The 23,100-nt window shown below is 38.5% G+C and overlaps 1 protein-coding gene across 1 annotated transcript in view; it reads left to right on the top strand.

The window, feature by feature from the left end:
* ADCY10 (adenylate cyclase 10) overlaps nt 1–23,100 on the top strand; it is a 144,269-nt gene that overhangs the window by 101,031 nt on the left and 20,138 nt on the right. The window contains exons 18-22 of the mRNA XM_069094515.1: nt 2,239–2,347; nt 6,610–6,888; nt 7,020–7,378; nt 8,814–9,194; nt 11,017–11,124. Coding sequence (XP_068950616.1) covers nt 2,239–2,347; nt 6,610–6,888; nt 7,020–7,378; nt 8,814–9,194; nt 11,017–11,124 — 1,236 coding nt within the window. The remainder of the gene's footprint in view (nt 1–2,238; nt 2,348–6,609; nt 6,889–7,019; nt 7,379–8,813; nt 9,195–11,016; nt 11,125–23,100) is intronic.

The following is a 23,100-nucleotide window of genomic DNA, read 5'->3' as shown; positions in this document are numbered from 1 at the left end:
GGAAGGAAGGAAGGAAGGAAGGAAGGAAGGAAGGAAGGAAGGAAGGAAGGAAGGAAGGAAGGAAGGAAGGAAAGCTAGCCCCTCAAGGAGCTTACAATCTAATAGGGAACAACAAAACAGAAAAGAAAACTGAAAAACAGCAGAGAAGGTAGCTGGGGAAATTACTCAACTCTGGAGCATCATAGAAAAATCAGAGAAGTCCCAGAATATTGCAGCCAGGTGAGAAATGAGATGTTCTGAGCTGTGATCTCCCACTCTAGTTAAAGAGCCATCAATTGGGGAATGGCTAAAGAAGTTAGGGAATATGATTGTGATGAAATACTATTGTGCTGCAAGAAATAATGAGCAGGTTGATTTGAGAAAAACGTGAAAAGACTGGTATGAAATAATGAAGAGTGAAATGAGCAGAACCAAGAGAAAGTTGTATATAGTAATGGCAATATTGTCTGAAGAATAACTAAGTGAATGTCTACCTGTTTGCTGGATATTTCTACCTAAATGTAGTGAAACTTAGTGAAAACTAAGCTATTCTGAGTATTATAAATATTCAGATCAACTACAGAGGACCTATGAAGGAAGATGCCATTTACTTCTAGAGAAAGAAGTGATAAATAGAAGTATGAATCATATGGTTTTACATATGTGTGCATAGATCTCTCTCCCTCTCTTAAATGATGCCCCTCTATAGTGTAAGGCGGAGAGGGAGGGAGACAGTTCAAAACTTAAAATGTAACAAATTAATTAATTTAAAATGTAACAAAAATCAATTTGATTTAAAAAATATAGGGGCAACTAGGTGGCACAGTGAATAGAGCACCGGCCCTGGAGTCAGGAGGACCTGGATTCAAATCTGGCCTCAGACACTTAACACAAAAACTATCTGTGTGACCTTGGGCAAGTCACTTAACCCCAACTGCCCTCCAAAAAGCAAAAGAAAGAAAAAAATACTATAAAAACAAAAACAACAAATTGCTACTTTTGCATTTGTAATTAATTATGTACATGTCACTTCTCCAACTAGGCTAATAAACTTTTGAATGGCAAGAGCCAAATTTTAGACTTCTTGCTATCCTCCACAGGGCTCTTGCACACTATGGCTACCCCATAAATAATTATAATTATTAGAATGAAGGAATGAATCTTGTGGTTTAGGATGGCAATCAATGGTTAATTGCTACTAGGAAGCTTTCCCATTTTGTTACAGATCCAGGTCTAATAATAATACTTAAGTATATCAATATTCTAAATTAAGAATACTTTCTATAATTCCATCTTCCACAGAGAGGATGTATATGTATATATGTAGATACATATACATATGGGTGTATGTATGTATACATATAATACGTGCATGTATATCTACACATTTGTATGTTCATATACATAAATATTTTTTTAGGAATGTGCATATGTATAATATATAATAATGTACTATAATAGAATGTGATACAATATATTATAGAAGTATATATAATCTGTGTGCAAGTACGCATGAATAAAGAAAGTGTGTTTCACGGGGCGGCCAGGTAGCACAGTGAGTAAGAGCACTGGCTCCAGTGTCGGGATGACCTGGATCAAATCCGGGCTCAGGTACTCAGCACCACACCCAGAAATAACTGGCCGTGTAACCTGGAGCAAGTTACTTAACCCAGATTGCTTTAAAAAAAAAAAAAAAGAAAGTGTGTTTCACCTAACAAGATAGGGTGTTCCTAAAAAACAAAATTTGAATTGGGAAAAGTTCTGATGGTATTGGGAATCTTTTTGTAAAATTAATTTCCCCTCAATCTTTTCCCATAAATTTTGGTTTTCATTTTTTGGGTTTACCTAAAGGAAAGTCTACTTAGACCAGTTAGCATTTCCTCTTCTGCCTCCCCTCATGTCTAGATAAATCCACAGAAAGTCTTTGTTGACTGTTTACATTAGAGTGGCCTCAGTTCCTCTCCAAACATCAAGATTAATTACAGGGGTGGGTAGGTGGTGCAGTGAATAGAGCACCAGCCCTCAAGTCAGGAGGACCTGAGTTCAAATCTGACCTCAGACACTTAACACAAAACTAGCTGTGTGACCTTGGGCAAGTCAGTTAACCTCAATTGCACTAACTTCCTTTCTCCAAAAAGCAAAAAAAAAAATTAATAACAAAAGAGAATGACATTATGAATTTCCTTCATCTTTTCTCTTCCTTCCCCCATCTTCTCTTATTTTTGTTATTTCTCTACAGAAAATTACACTAAGCCCCAGATGAGCTCACATCTAGCTCATTTCTCTTCCCATCAGGACAGAATAGAAGTGTGTGACATTGAACCTGGTGTCAGATTAAAAGATATGTCACCCCCATCAACATTAAAAGGTAAAGAAAAACAAGGTCTTTGTCCCTTGACCCCCTTAGATTTGATAAGCTAACTTCTAAGAAAGAAAGAACTACTGGATCAGATCCTTCTTCTGTTCAGTTTTGGGTCTAGCCACTCTCCATCTGCAGTATCTGTCCATGATGGAAAAGTATGTATGAGGGTATATGCATATATGTATGTATGTGTGTACATATATGTATGCATGCATGTGTTGCATGCATGTATATCTCTATAGATGTGTACACATTCCATTCAACTGAATATCATAATCTGGACCAGTGGTGTCAAACTCAAATAAGATGATATGGGGCGGAGGTGGGGGGAAAGGGAGGGAGGTAGTCAGGAAATTGTCTTAGAAACCTACAAAATAACTTTATGTTGTATTATATTTTTATTTATTTTGTTATACATTTCCCAATTACATTTTAATGTGGTTCTGGCCCTATTAGGGAGTTTTGGTGGTTTGAGAGGCATTCTTCATGCATCTATTTTTTCTCAATAAATGGTTAGACCACACTTTTTTGAGTGATCATGGCTCAACATAGAATTATTCCCCCAAATCTGATAGCAGAGATTTTTTTTAAAGCTGTACTTCCCAGAGAATGTCATGGTATCATAGAATGATAAGATTTTAGGAGGTAGAAGGGACTTTGAAGATCAGTCATTTTCTAGAAAAAGAAACTGAGATATAGAAAAGTGAATTTATTCACACAAGGTCCCATAACTAGTTAATGTAATATATATTCAACTCAATCTCCTATGCCTTCTACACCTAAATCTTTAGTTGTGTATAATAAGAATTAGTGTTCAAAATGATGACCTTAAGGCACCAAAGAATTATCCATTTTCAAAAAAAGATTCAATTATATTTCATATATTGTGTTTATTAAGATAAAAAAGTGATATAGAACCAAATCTGTTTTGTTTGGTGTTTGTTAAGGGAAGAAGAAAGGGAAAGGACAAGTTTCAAGTCCTAGATATATACTGAATTGAAAATTATAGAGAAACATTTAGGTAGAAATATCCAGCAAACAGGTAGACATTATGATATTAGAATTTGGATAAGAAGTTTACTAGAGACATAGCTGTGAAGATTTGGCAGTTATCAGCATAAAGGGGCTAGTAGTATTTCTGCAGTTTGGGATATTGGGATACTGAAATGCAAGGGTACAGGTGGTCTGCCTTGAAAGAGTTCAACCACTCAAGCCTTCCTTCAGTTAAAGTAGGCAGGTTTATTTGTGACACCAGAAGAAGCAGGCTAGATTCTAAGTGAATCAGAGCCTGAATTCGGCTGGATGGATTAAGGAGTAGTAAATACCTGGGGTGGGCCAGGTGCAGACAATGAAAGGAGCCAGAGAGCCACAGTGAAAAGGCAATTAAAAAGATTATTGAGTAACTAGGTGGGTTGGGATGGACCAGATGCCTCAGGTGAGATGCCAGGGATTGGGTTGCTGAAATGTATGGGAAAATTCAGGGTCCAGGTCCCATCATCCCAGTGTTAGAAGCCAGAGATATGGGTAAATCTCTGGGGAAGACAGCACATAGCAAGAAGAGCAGAGAGGCTTGAGGCCTGAATACTGGAGAATTCTCTCAGTTATGGGGTGGAAAGAAGAGGAACTAGTGAAAGAAGGAGAGATGAATTGAAAAGGTAGTGTTCTTTCACAAAAGGGGAGAGTTTCTAGAAGGAGAAGATTATTGACAATGTCAAATATATCATAGAGGTTAAAGAAAATAAGGTCTGAGAAAAGGTTACTAGATTTGGCAAGAACCTCTCTCCACACAAATTCCCCATTGCAGTCAGACCAGCCTCCTTTTTCAGAGCTAGATCTACACTGTTTCAAATGGAGCCATTTGACTAGCCTTTAAACCCAAATCATTGTGGCTTTCATTGGATGGCCAATAATAGTTTTCAGCTCATTGTTAAGTTTTTGATGACTTAGAATGAATGTAAATTGCAAATGTTTTCTGTTCTGGTGGAGAATTTGAGGGTCTTCCCCACCCACATTGATACACACACACACACACACACACACACACACACACACATTTGCTTTTGGGAGGGCAATTGGGGCTGACTTGCCCAAGGTCACATGGCTAGTTTTTTTGTTTTAAGTGTCTGAGGCTGGATTTGAACTCAGGTCCTCCTGACTCCAGGGCCGGTGCTCTACTCACTTTGCCACCTAGCCACCCCCACACTGATATTTTTGTGATGGTAAATTAGAACATCTTTTGTCTCAATTACCTACCCCTTAGGCATTGAAATGGGTGTTTCTTCAGACAAACTGAGGGCTGAGAAAGACTATAATTTAGAAAGACCAAGGTTATCCAGTGCATCTTGGACCATTGCCAGTGTTTTGATTTTTGTCTTGCCACTGGACTCTGCTGACTCTGGAGGAGACAGTGAGGCTAAAGTCTCTGCACAGCTCTGCCTTACTTAAGTCCAATTCACTTACAATTCAAGACATCACCCTCATGATGTCATTGAGAACAAAGGATGAACAGCAATAACCAGCCTCCTTATTCTTCTCACAACAAATATCCTTCCTTTCCTGAAATTTTCTATATCTTCCTTTTCAATAGACCACATTCTGTTACATCCATTGAAAGGAAGCATGATATAGTGGCCTTGTAGCCAAGAAGACCTAGTTTTTAAAAAAAATCCTGACACAGAAACTTACTGCATATGTGAGCATGCTAAAGTTACTTGAGGTGGCTGATTGTCAGTCTGCTCTTCCCTCTGGGAGCTTGACCAGTTCTGCAATTACTGCTGAGTCTTCCTTATTCCTATGTAAAACTATAAGAAAAAACAGACCTTAACCTGAGAAGTCTACCATCATTGGAATCCCTGAAAGGGAGACAGACAGACAGACACACACGCGCACACACACACACATACACACACACATACAGCATATTAAGACCAATCACCCAAGAAGTTGGGTCAAGGGTTTCCAAGAAGCTTGATTTCCATGGTAGTTCATTCAGTGTTCCACATTTAGAATCTATCTCTGCGAAATCTTCCAGTCACACTGGTAGAAAGGGTCGAATCAAGATTATCACTGATGCTTTTGGGTTCCTTTAGTGGGATTTGGTAGCCAGGTTGTTAAGGGGTGTTACTGGAAGGGTGAAATGCTGCCCAGTTATTTACAGTATCTTCATAGACATAATTTTTTGAATTTTTTGTTTCTTTTATTTGCTACAATGTGTGGGCTTCCAGACCCTAGGCAGTGCTTCTCTCCTCCTGTTAGTTCAGGACCACAGACAGAAGCTATTTATTTGTCTTCAATAATAACACTGCAGGTATTTGAAGACAGCTACTGTGCAACTCCCCTCCCCTACTAAGTCAGCTCACATTCGTGCTTCCCTGCTTGAGATTCCTTTAGCAATGATGATAATGATACCCAACATTGATACAGTTCTTTAAGAATTACAAAGAATTTTAAAACATCTCCTTTCATCCTCACAATAACAAACAATCAGTAAACGTTTATTAAGCACCTACTATGTGCCAGATACAGTGCTGAGTGCTAGGGATACATAAAGAGGCAAGAGACAGCTCCTGCCCTCAAGGAGCTCACAATCTAATGGAACCTTGGGAAGTAACAGTTTTTATTATGTCTTACAGACAAATAAACTGAGGCAGACAGAGGTTAAGTGACTTACCCAGGGGCACACAACTAGTGTCTGAGGCAGGATTTGGACTCAGGTCTTTCTGACTCCAGGTCCAACACTCTATGCCCTGCTTTACCTGGTAGTTTGTTTTGGAACATGCAAGGTAGCAACTGATTATACAGTCTTGTATTGTTCTAAAGTTAATAGATTATGAGCTTCTTGAAAGGATAGCTGTCTTCTACTGCTTTTATATCCTTGTAGGTGATGCAGTGGGTAGAGAGTCAAACTTAGAGTCAGTAAGGCCTGAGTTCAAATCCTACCTCAGACATTTATTAGCTGTGTAATTTGGGCAAGTCATTTAACCTTTTCCTCCCTCAGTTTTCTTTATCTGTAAAATTGAGATAATAATAGCACCTATCCTTCAGGGTTATTGGGAGGATTTAATGAGATAATGTGTAAAGTGCTGTATAAAAACAGGCTGTTATTTTTTATATCCTTAGTCTGGTGCTGGGCCCAAAGTGGGTTTTTAAAATGTTTCTTAGAAGAAAACAAGCTTCTCTTCAGAGAATAAGAATGTTAGCTTTTATCTACTATGTTCCTTGATGTAGGCAGGTGACAATTTACATATTCTTTGGCTTTCCATTTGCAGAAATCTCCCTAGTCCAATTAGATAGCATGAGCCTTTCTCAACAGATGTTGGTGAGGTGTGCTGCCATTATTGGACAGACCTTTAGTACAACACTGCTTTTTGAAATTCTCCCTTGTTGGAACATGAAAATGATGGTTGAAGCCCTGACGACTCTCGTTCAATCCAGCATCTTCTATTGCTTCCAGAGCTCAAAAGAACTTCGATTGGCAACCAGACGAAAGGGTGCCACATTTGAGGTACATCACCGCTCCCTGGTTTTGAAGGCCTCATCAAGGACAGGTGAGTAGACCCTAAAGTTGAGTCACCTTTCTCCTTGAGTAAAACCACTCTCAATTCTAAAAAGTCCATGTCAAATCAACAGGTAGCTTTTTCCCACAGTCCAGCTAATAAAACTGTTCTGTTCCCTTTAGAATCCATCAGAGAGATTTCTGTATCAGAGAATGAAATGACTCAGTGCCAGATCTTGAGATTCTGCAAACCCATAATGCAGAAGATAGCCTATGAGCTATGGCTCAAGGATCAGAAGATAGCTCTACATGTGAAATGTGCCCGTTTCCTAGAGGAAAGTGCCCACAAGTGCGAGAACTGTGGAAGTGGGGACTTCATCCCCTTCCACCATTATGTTGTGGACATTCGGCTGAATACCTTAGACCTGGATGCAGTTAAGAAGATGATTCATACCCATGGAATTAAAAGTAAAACAATTTTATTCCTATCTAAAACCAAAATGGGAACTCCAGAGATTGATTCTAGGATGGGATGGGGTCTATAACACTGTGCAGCCTAAATGATAGTTCACTGCATCTAGCTTAGACTTGAGGATTAGACAAGATCACCTCTAAGACCCCCCATAGCTGTGGGACTCTAGGACTGCCCACCCCTTGAGAAATACTATGTCCTTCTGTGGAAACAAATTTAAGTGTCTCTTGAACCCGATAAAGCTTCATCATAGGATCATAGATTGAAAACTAAAGGTCATGGAATAATTTTACAGATGGGGAAACTGAGGCCCAGAAAAGTTGAGTGATTTACTCAAGATCTCATGGATAACAGATTGAAGTAGGATTCAAATCCAGGTATTCCTGACTCCTGGCCTAGCTATCCACCCATTATACCACACGGCCATCTTTGTAGATCAACTCAGAGTTGTATTAACATTTTTCTAGTTTTCACTGAGAGTATTTCTTTCTACAGCCCTGAGATGACAGACTGACATAATGGAATCTCATGTGTATGCTTTCTGAGATGCTAAGAGCATTTTGTGGACATCTCATTCTCTCATAATTATACTATGAAGTAGAGGAGAATTAATAGAATTCCTCTTTTTTAAATGGAAAAATGGAAGCTTAATGATTCCCCCAAGGTCCAACAGGCAACCAGCAAAATGAAACACAATTTAGATGTGTCAAGTCTGCCATTGGGTTCCCTCGAGAATCACAGGAAGGAAGGTCCCTAGAAAGCACCTCTCATTTGAGAGAAGAGGAAACGAATCTAAGCTGTGAAAACCTAAACTTTTCTTTTTTCCATCTCTCACCCTTATTTAAGGGGAGGATGAACCAACATAGAAAAATAAAGGGAAAAATCCACATAATTTTTTTTTCCTATAAATCCATATGATTCAATGGGGAAAGCATGAGACTGGGAGAAGACTTAAAATCTATGCCTCGTTCTGCCACTAATTAGCCAAGTCATACCACACCAAGTCACACCCAGAAAATGAAGGAGTTGGCCTACGTACAATCTCTCAGGCACATTAGAGATTCTATTCCCTTCTATTCTGGGTTATTTGTAGATTTCACAGCATTCTGAAATCTGGTAAGACAAGCCTATATTCTGGAGGGAGGCTTTGTCTGAGATATTGGTGCCAAGGGGTTGCCTTGTTATGACTCCATTACATCTCTCTGTTAAAATATGATCTCACTTTTGTTCAAGGTTATCAGTTCATTATTTCGTCACTGTGAGGCATTGAAATGAGCCAAGTAACTGATTGTTCATTGCTTCCTAGGGACAAAAGAGGTCTTCCAAAACAAAGAAAGACTTCCAAAGATATCTGATGTTTTGACAGATGATCTCAGGTACAGTAATACAATAAAGGACCAATGAACAAGAAACCCTCCTAGAGACATTTGAAAGTCAGTATCATCAGTCTTCCATTTTCCAGATAATTGAGGGAGGTGAGGTAAATGGATCTGTCAAACCTGTCATTTGATGTGATTTGGTCTGATAAAGGCAGAAGTAGAATCCAGAACAGATTCTGTTATATTATGATGCTGTGTAATAGGCAAGAGATTTTGATGCTGAAAACACAGGGTGTTATTTTAAGTTGTTATCACTATCTGTTTTTCTTTACCAGCCCTGAACAAATAGGAGAAAAGATCTTGTATTTCTTCGACGTCACTTTAGAAAAAATAACTGCAGCTGATGAAATACACCCCCCTATAGAATCTTGTCAGTGTCAGGAGGTATTGGAATCTGTTTTATTGCCTCTTGCCTACCATTTTACAGTTCTAGAAGAATTGGACAAAGCCTTATATTACTACCTAGAAATTGTAGCTGGTTATATCAACCTAAATGATAACTACTTGGTAAGTTCTGATAGTGTCAGACTTTAAAATAATTATGTTAAAGGAATATGCAATTTTCAGATGTGTTATAGTTACATGATAATGGCACGTGCATTCCTTTGGCAGCACAAAAACAACTAAACTTGGCCCCTAATTAGTGAGAATAATTCAATAAAATAGGAAGTTACCAGATGCCAGGTAATGGTAATACTTATCTGTGAGCCATTAAAGTAACTTCACCCTCAACTTAATTAGCTTAATTACTTCTTATATTATTTTTATATAATGACTTAAAAGTTGATTTGAGGCCATGTTTTTTGAGGCCATGCTGTTTATCCATGATGCCAAAATTACTATGTATATCTCTAGAGAATAATACCAGGAACCACAACACTAGAACCTATCTATCCATATGCACAGTGGTGAAAATATGGCACTGAGAAAGGGGTTTAAGACTAAGGAAAGAAAGGACTTTTCCCTTATTCCTCTTGATAGCCCCTTCCCAAGAATTTCCAAGCACCCTAGACAAATCCCTCTAAGGTCTATTGTTTGATTTGCTTCTGTTGCTTACAGTCCAGTGAGCCACCCACTCACAGCTCCCATGGACCATGTAGACAGAATTCTAAGATACAGCAACTATCAGAGACATTATGCTGTTGTAGGAACCAAGCAACTAGAGCTATGGAGTAATTGGGGGAAGTAGGGGTTAAGACTCAGAGGCAGAAGAAGATAGTAGTTGTCTGTTCATTCTGAAAAAGACCTGACATTCAAATTAGTCATCAAATAAGCACCACCACGCCCATCCAAGTAAGTTGGGAGAGATTGGAGCTGCCTACCTGCCTGCCAGTGGACTCCTCTCTTTTTCCATATACACTTTTCAGACTGTACATTTGACCTATTTTGACAATCCCCTCTCCCTTCTTCAAAGTTTCCTTTGTCATTGAATTGAATCAGATTTCATCAGTGTCAAAAATATTATGGGGGTCAGTTGATGGGGAAGGAAACAAGATTAAGGAGAAATAAAGAACATATTCTCTTGGGAATTCAAATCATTTCCTCTTTCCATTCCACAAGGGGTTTCTGACAAGCTGGCTATATGTGTCTTAGGTTTAGCACCCAACACAATCACCCAAGGGAGAATCTTCAGAGAATATGGTCTAGTGTGAGAACTTGAGGATAATAATAATAGTAACCCCAACTAACATTTCTATACCACCTACTATGTGCCAGGCACTGTCCTAAGCCCTTTAGGGTTATCTCATTTGATCCTCATCACAACCCTGGGAGATAGGGGCTATTATTTTCCTCATTGTACAGATGAGAAAACTGAGGCAGAAAAATTAAGTGATTTACTTGCCCAGTAAGTGTCAAAGTCAGATCTGAATTCAGGTCTTCTTGACTCCAGGCCCTGGACCCTATCTAATGAGTCAAAATGCTGGGAAGAGTTGTGGGGGGTGAGGAGAGAAACACTCTCGTTCTATCTTTATCCAACAATGGATATCCATATCCTTTCGAGAATTTATTGCCTTTTGTGGAAGTAAAAAATTGAAATGAAGATGACCAAATTCACTGTGCTGGGCTCTGGAACCTGAGGCTGGCTGGAATTTGTCCAGCAGGTGTGTAAGTCCTATTGAATGTTGCTTTGCAAGCCTCGACTTCCAGTGAGAGAAGCTTTGTAGAGAATTGGCCATGTCCCCAGAGCTGAGAGCTAAGAAAGGGTTGGAGGCAGGGGTGAAACTTGGCAATTGTTGCTTGCTGTTCTTTTTTCTGGTTAAATGTGGAGAAAGACCCTCCTGGGAAGCCTGACCTTGCCTGCTGTGATGCCTCCTTATCTTGGTTTCAGGCATACATACATTTGTGTGAAGGAGAGAGATTGTTAAAATATTTGAAGCATAAAAAATCTTGGTGCCACATTTTGGAGTCTGCCATCTTTTTCACCCTCAAGGGCCAGGTAAGGAGCTACTGCAGAAGGGTCTGGAACCTTAGTTCTCCCTTTAAAGGCTGCACACAGAACTTTCTAGTACCTTTTTTTCATTCTTTACCACCACATCTTGCATTTCAGAGGCTGCCACCAAAACCAGAAAATTCCCATCACTTCAGTTCATTTGCTGCTCATGTCTTCCCCTAAGCAAGAAAAGAAAACTCATATCTACACTCTCCCCCTCCTCTCCTCCCAATCATTGCAAGTGACTTTTGGCACAACATTTGAAAAAGTTTAACTGGTCAATTTGAATTCCAGAAGAGGTCATTGGTTTCTGGTGGGAAAGAGAGTAGAATGTAGGAAGATGATGGAGATGGTGAATTTATATTAATAATATAATTTATGATTATGATTACAGCATTTATATAATGCCTTGAGGTTTGCAAAGTAATTTACAAATATCTCATTCCATCCATCCCATACCCCTGTATTATAGGTGCTGTTATTATCACTGTTTACAGATAAGGAAATTGAGGGAGACAGAGGTTAAGTCCAGGGTCACAGAGCTAGTGTCTGAGGCTGGATTTGAATTCAAGTCTTTCAGATTCTTAAGTTCATCATTTCATCTAGCTGTGCACGCGCACACACACACACACAGTGACTTTAACTTGGTATCTTGCAGACCTAGAGTTCCCAGCATCTCTTTTCTTCAGTTTTATTGACCTGTTATGTTTTTGTGTTACAAACATTTCTAGGTAATCCATTCAGTGAGAGTTCTCTTGCAATAAAGTAAAACAATCAAGCAAAACTAGTAATTCAGTGACTGCAGTTGAAAGTGCATGCCACATTCCACATCTGTGGCACCCCCAGCCTCTCTTTAAGTCATTTGCTTTTTTTTTTAATTAACAGAAATCTATTTTCTCTCCCTCCTCTTCACCTCATTGGGGGAAAAAAGAAAAGAAAAACAAATACCTTACAACAGATATGCATAGTCAAGGAAAACAAATTCCCTCTTTGGCTACATATGAAAATATCTGTGTGTCATTCTGCACCCTAAATCTATCACTGCTCTGTCATGGATAGTATGCTTCATCCTTGGTCCTCTGGAATCACAGACGGTCACGGTATTGGTCATTGTTTTTATAGCTTTCAAAGTTCTTTGTCTTTACTGTGTAATTTTTATTGTTTAAATTGTTCTCTTCTTTCCTCTCTTCCTTAGTCAGCTAAATACTTAGTCTAGTTGGGAAAGAGAAACAAAAGGTACTGGACGGAATTTCTCAAATTAGAAGATCATGCTGGATACATAATGGGGTGAAGAGGAATTCAATTCCATTTATATTAAGCACCTATTCTGAGCAAGCCACTAGTAAAATTGATTATCTGAAATAAAAAGAAAACTGAGAACAAAATCACCCAGCAATATATGATTTAATTTGCATGCCAAACCAGGTCACATGACTCTTCAGAGGTCAGAGACCTAAAGTGATTTACAGAGTTGATTTTTATAATAGAAAAGAGGAATTAAAAAAAAAAAACAGAAACCTGTTTTGAACATAATTCAATTGGACAAGATAGGTCACTTGACTAGTTAGTCTCTCCCCAGGCTTTCTTAATCCTACCCCAGAAGTCTTACAGGTGATGCCTATTGTAGCCAGAAAGTGTATTGGGAAAGAGGAACCTATGGTTAGCAGTTATCTGTTACCCTCTGCCCACCCCCAAATTCTTTGGAAGATTCCATTACTCAGTTTAGACTCTAGCTCATGGAAAAAAAGGGAGTTTATCCACTAAGACAGGAAAGAGATAATTAGTCTCTGGTTAACCAGCTGCCAGAAAGGGAGACTTTGCCTCTAGTCAATCCCTCTTTCTGTTGGGATGGGGGATTTAGCTTTTTAAAAGAGTAATCCTATGATTATTTTATTATATCTTCCCCTAAGTATCTACCACTGAATGATACAGTCTTCTTATCCAGCTATTCACTAAATCTGTAGGTAAACTAGACTTAAGAGATTATCTATATTAGTCTGATTTGGCTGTTAGGATTAGCTTTTCTCTAAAAGGGGAGTTTAATCTTATAATCAAACTACAAATAAATCAAAGTATCAATACCATTTTATTTCCTTTTCTCCACTTGTGATAGTAATGGAATATAAAGATCCCCCTGTATTGGCTTGGTTTTCAAATTGATTGTGTTAAAACCCAGAGCTTGTTAATACCACCTGTGGGATGGACTTGTTGATGTGAAAAGAAAGTCCTGAACTGGGAGGAGCTGGTGACGTAATTTGGAGAGACATGAGAGAGGCAGAGGAACTTTTTGGAAGCAGCACCCTCGTGGAGGCAGAGAGATACTGAGAGGATTGCTGAGGGCCATTTTGAATCACCCTGGACTTTTGAGACCTGCCCCCGGAGCTGCCAAGGACTGAGGAGACATGGCTGTTTGGCTGGTACTTTGTCTGTCTGTTTTGATGTTGTTTTGCCAGATTTGTCCACTGGTGAAAGACAGTCCTTTTGTTGAAGAAGTCCTGGAACCTGGCTGTCGGCTAAGAGCTCCTGAGACTGTCCTGCAGACAGAGAGTGAATACTGTCCACTGGTGAAGGACAGTGCTGTTGTTGCAGGGATCTGGGAACCTTTCTGTTGGTTCAGAGCTCTTGAGACTGTCCTGCAGACAGAGAGTGAATACTGTCTACTGGTGAAGGACAGTGCTGTTGTGGCAGGGGTCTGGAGACTGTCCTGCAGACAGAGTGAATACTGTCCACTGGTGAAGGACAGTGCTGTTGTTGCAGGGGTCTGGGAACCTTTCTGTTGGTTCAGAAGCCCTGAAGAAGGATTTTCTTGTTGTATGTTTACAGAAATCCTGGGAGAGGGTTTTGCTAATGTTTTCAGGGGTTCTAGGACTGTTCTGCAGACAGAGGATGAATTAATGAAGAGACTGGCAATGTATCTTGTGGCCTTGCTAAGCCTTGTCTCCCCAGGAACTAAGATTGCTGAGAACTTGCCTCGTGTCAAGATGAAGAAAAGACCTCCATTTGAGTATTAAGTGCTGTGCTTAAACTTGATGTAACTCTGGGGTAGATTCAATTGTGATCCAGGGGTGGGGAACTTTTGACCTTTTTGTGCTCTGTGATTGAACAAATGAAGGTACTTTACTTATGATTGGAAACTAATCTCCATTTGAGAACAGGGGCTTTGTGGTGGACTAAATGAAGGTACAGCCTAGGGGTGGAGTAGTATTTAGAACAGGGACTTTGTAATTGATTGAATGATTGGAAGGTCCTGGGGCGGGGTAGTACTTGGAGATTATTTAATCACACTTAGTAAATGCTGTATTTGGAATGATGTCATGTTTTGATCTTCTCTGTTCTTGATTTGTCACTGAATAAAATGGAGAGCACCTATGCTGGTATTTTGAACCTTGGGAAGTTGCCTTTCCTTGGCATTACATTACACCACTATACTTGATACTGGGGATACAGAGACAAAAATCAAACAGGCTCTTTTTTTCTTCATTTACCTTCAATCTAGTCAGCAAGGCATTAAGTGTTTAATATATGCAAGGCAAGTAGGTGGCACTAGTGGATATAGCACTTGAGTTTGGAATCAGGAAGACATACCTTCATGAGTTCAAATCCAGCCTCAGATACTTATTAGTTGTGTGACCCTAGGCAAGTCACTTAACCCTCAGTTTCTTCATCTATAAAATAAGGAGAAGGAAATGGCATATCACTCCAGCATCTGCCAAGAAAACTTCAAATGGGGTCATGAAGAGTTGGACACGATTGACAATGACTAAACAACAACAGCAACAATAAATTTGTAAGGCACTGTACAAAGTACTCATGTTATGATGTATCTGTGACCTCCTGGGTGTGAGTACTCCTTCCAATAGTTTCCATTACAACTCATCTACCCCTCATTCTATTCCATCTGAGTTCATGTCTTCCTATAAATCTTTCAAAGAAGTTCTAGCCAATGTGATGAGACCCTCCCCTGGATATCTTGACACTTGTGATAAATACTCATGGAGCATGCAGACCATCCATTGGTTTTCTCCCAGTGTCATTATGTGACTGGCTTACCTCCTTTTCCTGTCACCTATTTCTTTGTGTCCACATTTCTTTGTTGGTGGCACACTGCAGCTTACTCATGCCTACCAAATGTCCTTCCATCTCCCTTTGGATGACCTGCAATTTTAACTCTTCAGAGACTGCAATCCCATGATTTGTGGCCATATAACATCAATGGAAGAATATGGATGTTAAAAAGAATGAGCCTTGGGGGCGGCTAGGTGGCGCAGTGAATAGAGCACCAGCCCTGGAGTCAGGAGGACTTGAATTCAAATCGAGCCTCAGACGCTTCACTTACTAGCGGTGTGACTTTGGGCAAGTCACTTAACCCCAATTGCCCTCCAAAAAGCAAAAAATAAAATAAAATAAAAAGAACAGGTCCTTCCTTCATGGAGAAGTTTGGGATGATTAAGTACATTGTATAATTTCCTATATGTAATATGGTCCAATCTCTTCCTCCTCTTTAATTCCAGGTGTCATTCACTGTTCATCTGGAGTGTCTATCCAAAATACATGCTCAATGAGCTATTATTATTATGATTATGAATATATAATATATTATTATTATTATGATTCTTCTTGGTCTTTCCTTCTAGGCTGAATTCTTTTGAATTATGTTGAATCACCCTTGAAATGTTAGGAACTCAATACAATTAGTACAATGTCATTCACCAATAAACACATCTAGAGAACCTCACCATCTTTATAGAATCACGTTTTGATTTGGAATCTGCATTTTTAAAAATCTTTTTATTAATGAATTTATTTGTAGTTTTCAACATTCACTTCCACAAGATTTTTAATTCCAAATTTTCTCCCCACCTCTCCCCTCCCCCCACCCCAGAACTGTCTGCATTCTGATTACCCTTTTCCCCAATCTGCCCTCCCTTCTATCACCCTCCTCTTTTCTCTTATTCCTTTCCCTTCTATTTTCCTGTAGGTCAAGATAGATTTTTATACCCCATTGCTTATATATCTTATTTCCCAGATGCATTTAAAAGCAATTTTTAACAGTCATTTTAAAAACTTTGAGTTCAATATTCTCTCCCTCCCTCCCCACACATCTTCATTGAGAAGGCAAACAATTTGATATAGGTTATACATGTGTAGTCATGCAAAACACTTCTGTAATAGTCATGTTGTGAAAGACTAATTATATTTCCCTCCATCTTATACCACCCCCCTATTCTCTCCTTTAACTCTGACCCTCCTCAAAAGTGTTTGCTTCTGATTATCCCTCCCCCACTTTCCTTCCTTCTATCTCTTTTTTATTCCCTTCCCCCCTATTTTCCTGTAGGGTAAAATAGATTTCCATATCCAATTGGGTGTTTGTTATTCCCTCCTTAAGCCAAAGCCAATGGGTGTAAGGTTCATTTATTCCCTCTCACCTTCCCCCTCTTTCCCTCCACTGTAAAAGCTTTTTCTTACTTCTTTTATGTGAGATAATTTACCTCTCCCTTTCTCCTTCTTCCAGTACATTCCTCTTTCTCACCACTTAATTTTATTTTTTAGATGTCCTCCCTTCATATTCAACTCACCCTGTGCCCTCTGTCTATATATTTTTATATATTTATATGTATATAAACATATAGACAGAGGACACACACACACACACACATATTCCCTCCACCTACCCTAATACTGAGAAAGGTCTCATGAGTTACAAATATCATCTTTCCATGAATATAAATAGTTCAACTTTAATAAGTCCCTTACGATTTCTCTTTCCTGTTTAGCTTTTCATGCTTCTCTTGAGTGTTGTATTTAAAAGTCATATTTTCTATTCAGCTCTGGTCTTTTCATCAAGAATGCTTAAAAGTCCTCTATTTCATTGAATGTCTATTTTTTTACCCTGAAGGATTATACTCAGTTTTGCTGAGTGGGTGATTTTTAATTTTAATTCTAGCTCCTTTAACCTCCAGAATATCATATTCCAAGCCCTCTGGTTCCTTAAAGTAGAAGCTGCTTAATCTTGTGTTATCCTGATTGTGTTTCCACCATACTTGAAATGTTTCTTTCTGACTGCTAGCAATATTTTCTCCCTGGCCTGGGAACTCTGGAATTTGGAGTTTTCCTTTTGGGATCTTCCAGGAGGTGATTGGTGGACTCATTCAATTTTTATTTTACCCTCTCGTTCTAGAATATCAGGGCAGTTTTTCTTAATAATTTCTTGAAGGATGATGTCTAGGTTTTTTTTTATCATGACTTTCAGTTAGTCCAGTAAGTTTTAAATTCTTTCTCCTGGATCTATTTTCCAAGTCAGTTGTTTTTCCAATGAGATATTTCACATTGTGTTCTATTTTTTTCATTCTTTTGGTTTTGCTTTATAATTTCTTGATTTATCATAGAGTCATTAGTGTCCATTTGCTCCATTCTTATTTTTAAGGAATTATTTTCTACAGTGAGCTTTTGGACCTCCTTTTCCATTTTGCCAATTCTACTTTTTAAGGCATTCTTCTCCTCATTGGCTTTTTGGATCTCTTTTGCCATTTGCATTAGTCTATTTTTAAGGTGTTATTTTCCTCAGCATTTTTGGGATCTCCTTTAGCAAGTTGTTGACTCATTTTTCATCATTTTCTTGTATCGCTCTCATTTCTTTTCCCCATCTTTCCTCTACTTCTCTAACTTGATTTTCAAAATCCTTTTTGAGCTCCTCCATAGCCAATTTGTATTTTTCTTGGAGGCTTTGGATGTAGGAGCTTTGACTCTGTTGTCTTCTTCTGGTTGTATGTTTTTATCTCCCTTGTCACCAAAATAAGATTCTATAGTCTGATTTTTTTTCCTGTTCTTTGCTCATTTTCCCTGTCAATTACCTGACTTTTTAGCTCTTTGTTAAGGTAGGACTCTGCTCATAGTATGGAGAGTGTACTATCCCAAGCTTCAGGGGTTTTGTGTAGCTGTTTTCAGAGATACTTCTATGGACTTGTAAATTTTAAGTTCTTCCAAGGTTGTAATGCTCAAAGGAGAAGTGTTTACTCCTTTCCTTGTCTGTGCTCTGGTCTGTGAGTGATGACAAGTACTCTTTTCTGCCTTAGAACTGAAGGATTCTCTCTCCATCCCTGCCACAAGCTTTACCACACCAGCACTCCTCCTCACCCCAGGACTCCCACCCAGGACTGCAACCTAGATCAAAAAGTTGGGGAACAGTTTTTACAGTAAGTGTCTCTGATAAAGGATTCCTTTCTCAGATATATAGAGAACTTAGTCAAATTTGTAAGAATACGAGTCATTCCCCAACTGATAAGTAAATATGAAGAATATGAATTGCAGGAAGAAATATGATATGGATATGAAGTTTTCAGATGAAGAAATAAACTATCTATAGTCATAAAAAAGCTCTAAATCACTACTGATTAGAAAAATGCAAATTAAAACAACTCTGAGGTACTGCCTCACACTTATAAGATTGGCTAATATGACAGAAAAGGAAAATGATAACTGTTGAAGGGGATGTGGGAAAATTGGGACACTAATGCACTATTGGTGGAGTAGTGAACTGATCCAATCTTCCTGGAGAGCAATTTGAAGCTATGTTCAAAGGGCTATAAAACCATGCATAAAATCCTTTGATACACCCCAGCATTTGGGATGAAGCTCCCCTATGTGGTGGCAGAGTCCTACTGTGGCAAAAAGCCCAGGAGTCAAATGATTGAGTGGCAACATGAGCAGGCAAAGGAAGCAAAATAAACAACTTTACACTCCTACTTTGGCGACAAAAAGGATCAAAGCATGGAACAGGAGGAAGATAGTGAAGTCAGAACTCCTGCACCAAAAGCTTCAAAGAAAAATATGAGCTGGTTACAGGCCATAGAGGACCTTAAGAAGCAAATAAGAGAAATGGAGGAAAAATTGGGAAGAGAAATGAGAACGATGCAAGAAAATTATGAAATGAGAGTCAATAATCTGACTGAGGAAAATAACACCTTAAAAAATAGACTAACTCAAATGGCAAAAGAGGCTCAAAAAGGCAATGAGGAGAAGAATGCCTTAAAAAGCTGAATTTGCCAGATGGAAAAATAATATCAAAAGCTCACTGAGGAGAATCATTCCTTCAGAATTAGATTGGAGCAAATGGAAGCTAGTGACTTTTTGAGAAATCAAGATGCTGTTCAACAGATCCAAACAAATGAAAGAATAGAAGGCAATGTGAAATACCTCATGGGAAAAACCACTGACCTGGAAAATAGATCCAGGAGAGATAATTTAAAAATTATTGGACTACCCAAAAGCCATAATCAAAGAAAGAACCTAGAAATCATCCTCCAAGAAATTCTCAAGGAAAACTGCCCTGATGTTTTAGAACCAGAGGGCAAAATAGAGGTTGAAAGAATCTACCCAACCCCTCCTGAAAAAGATCCCAGAAAGAAAACTCCTAGGAATTTTATAGCCAGGTTCTGGAATTCCCAGATTAAGGAGAGAATATTACAAGCAGCCAGGAAGAAACAATTTCAATATTGTGGAAATACAATCAGGATAACTCAGGATCTGGCAGCTTCTACATTGAGGGATTGAAGGATTTGGAATATGATATTCTGGAGGTCAAAGGAGCTGGGATTACAACCAAGAATAACCTACCCAGCAAAACTGAGTATATCATGTTTTAGGGGGAAATATGGTCATTCAGTGGAATAGAAGACTTTCAAGTATTCTTGATGGAAAAACCAGAGTTGAATAGAAAATTTGACATTCAGATACAAGAAGCAAGAGAAGCATGAGAAGGTAAACAGGGAAATCATAAGGAACTCATCAAAGTTGAACTATTTACATTCCTACATGGAAAAATGATCATTTTAACTGATGAAACTTTTCTCAGTATGAAAATAGTTGAAGGGAATAGAAATATATATGTATATGTGTCTATATAGGAGGTTATATGGGCATATGAATACATATGTGAATGTGTGTATATATGCTTACAGGTATACATAGAGGGCACAGGACCAAATTAATAGGAAGAGATGACACTTAAAAGGTGAAATTAAGAGGTGAGAGAGGAATATAATGAGAGGAGATGGGGAGAGACAGAATGGGGTAAACTATATCATATAGAAGAGGCAAGGGAAAATTGTTACAATGGAGGGGAAGAATAGGAAGGCAAAAGGGAATGGGTCAGCCTTATTCTCATTGAATTTGGCTCAGGGAGGGAATGACATACACACTAAATAGGGTATCTCACTCTACAGGAGAGTAGGGGGGAAGGGGATGAGAGGAAGGATGATGGAAGAGAGGGCAGGCTCAGAGGGGGAGGGAAGTTGGAAGCACCCACTTTTGAAAAGGGACAGGATCAAAGTAGAGAACAGAACAAGTGGGAGGTGGGATAGGAGGGAGGGAAATATAGTCAGTCTTTTACAATATATCTACTATGGTAATGTTTTGCATAGCTACACATGTACAACCTATACTGAATTGCTTATCTTCCCAGTAAGGGTGGGTGACAAGGGAGGAAGGGAATGAATCTGGAATTCAAAGTTTTTAAATCAAATGTTCAAAAATATTTGTATACTATTATTAATACCATTTTACATGTAATTGGGAAATAAGATATACAGGCACTGGGGCATAGAGATCCACCATTCCCTACTAGAAAAGTCGAAGGTATATGGGAGAAGATATTGGAGAGAGCAGATTGGAGGAGGGGATATCCTGTGGGATTGCTATTTTGGGGTGGTGGGTAAGGGAAAAACGGGGAGAAAATTTGTAACTCAAAATTTGGCAGAAATGAATGATGTAAACCAGAAATTAATAAAGCATTTGGAAAAAAGAAAGAAATCCTTTGATACAGCAATACCACTATTAAGTTTGTATCCCAAAGAGATTTTTTAAAAAGAGGGTGAAAGGACTTACACATATAAAAATATTAATAGCAGTTTTTTTTTTTGTGGTGGCAAAGAACTGGAAATTGAGGGGATGCCCATCAATTGAGGAATGGCTGAACAAATTGTGGTATATTAGTATAACTGGTATACTAATGTGCTATATATAAGAAATAATAAACAGCAAGAAAAACCTGGAAAGACTTAAATGAACTGATACTGAGTGAAGTGAGCAGAACCAGAACATTGTACACAGTCATGGCATGTGCAATGATCAACTATGATTGACTTAGCTCTTCTCAGCAAAAAAAAAAAAAATGATCCAAAACAGTTCCAAAGGACTCATGATGGAAAATGCTCTCCACATCCAGAGAAACAGCTGATGGAGTCTGAATGCAGTTTGAGGCATACTATTTTCACTTTCTTTATATTTTTCGTGGTTTTTTCCCCTTTTGTTCTGTTTCTTTTTTCACAAAATGACTAATATGGAAATATGTTTTACATGATTGCACAAATATAACCTATATCAAATTGCTTACTATCTTAAGAACGTGGGAAGGGAGGGAAGGAGGAAGGAAAGGAGAAAATTTGGAGCTCAAAATTTTATTAAACATGGGCATTAAAATTGTCTTTATATGTAATTGGAAAAAATAAAATTTTAAAGATTTAGCTGTAATGAGAATCAGTGAGATGAGACCATTAATCATTTTAAGTGGAGCTTTAATGAACCCGCGGACTGCAAGGAGCATGTACCCAAATCAAGCAGCCCCAAGCATATACATCTCAGTGTTTATATAGACAAAAGCCACAACATAACTGTTGCCAAGGGGCGCAAGCAGGGAAAATACAGAAGGCAAAGGATAGCATTGCTTAATGACTCTTCAGTTACCCAAACAGTAAAAATCCCCTGATTGGTTCCTAGGTAAAGGTGAGGAGCTGTGGTGTTCTGCTTGGCAGGTTTTTGTGTCAGGCTTGGACAGGCCTGACTTGGCGGGCCTTTCTGGCAGACTAGGTCTGTTTTGTTGGTGAGTTTCCTAGGGGACCGGGATTACAGGTGTTAGGCTGGTTTGAGCTTGATAGGGAAGGGAGTTGGGGAAGAGTTCCCAAAAATGGTAGTCACAACAATTTAAAAAAGATTGTAATCCTCATGACAACCCTGGGAGGTGGGTACTATTATTATTACTATTATTTTAGATTAGGAAACTGGGATAAACAGAGGTGAAGTAAATTACTTCAAGTCATACAGCTAATAAATTTCTGAGACTGGATTTTTATTTTATTTTTTTACTTTTTTTTGAGGAGGGAAGGCAAGGCAATTGGGGTTAAGTGACTTGCCCAAGGTCACACAACTAGCAGGTGTGTCAAGTGTCTGAGGTCACATTTGAACTGAGGTCCTCCTGACTCCAGGGCTGGTGTTCTATTCACTGTACCACCTCTCAACAGCCAAACCCAGAAGTTTGGTTTCTCACAGTTAATTTACAATTTCAAAGGAGTGAAAAATAGGATTATAGGGATTTAGATATATCATTTCTCATTGATGAAGGGAAGCCAGGAGACACTGAGGTGTATTCTTGTAGTTGGGTGATAGTGGGGAGAGGGAATAGTCTTGTGAAATCATTAAAAGTAGGTGACTAATATGGAGTTGAAACTTAACTTCACAAAATGGTAAAGACAAAATGGAATCATTAATGTTAATTTTAATGTTATTTTATTTAAATTTTAAATCTATTATTTAATAATTTAATTATTAATGTTAATTTACATTTAATAATGTAACTATGTATACATGTATATGTGTATATGTGTGTGAGCATGTGCATGTGGATACACACCCTGTACAAGTGTGTATCCCTGAAATCACCTGCTACCTGTGTCTTCTCTATTTTCATTTAGAGAAAGAAAAGAATTCAGGAAGTCACTTATCCCTTTCAACCAGGTCTGGAATACAGAAATATAATTTTGGAATGCTTGAGTGAACTTCATCGAGTTAATATATGAAAAGTACTTTGTAATTCACACATACAAATACGTGTGTATGTGTGTGTGAGAGAGACAGAGAGAGAGACAGAGAGAGAGAGACAGACAGAGAGAGAGAGAGAGAGAGAGAGAGAGAGAGAGAGAGAGAGAGAGA

Source organism: Petaurus breviceps, unplaced genomic scaffold, assembly GCF_028583685.1.
Source record: "Petaurus breviceps papuanus isolate PSGF00001 unplaced genomic scaffold, PetGlider_PUasm1.0 220, whole genome shotgun sequence".
NCBI classification, from domain to species: Eukaryota; Metazoa; Chordata; class Mammalia; order Diprotodontia; family Petauridae; genus Petaurus; species Petaurus breviceps.
Note: the sequence above shows the minus strand (reverse complement) of the source record. Positions and strands in the feature narration are given on the sequence as shown.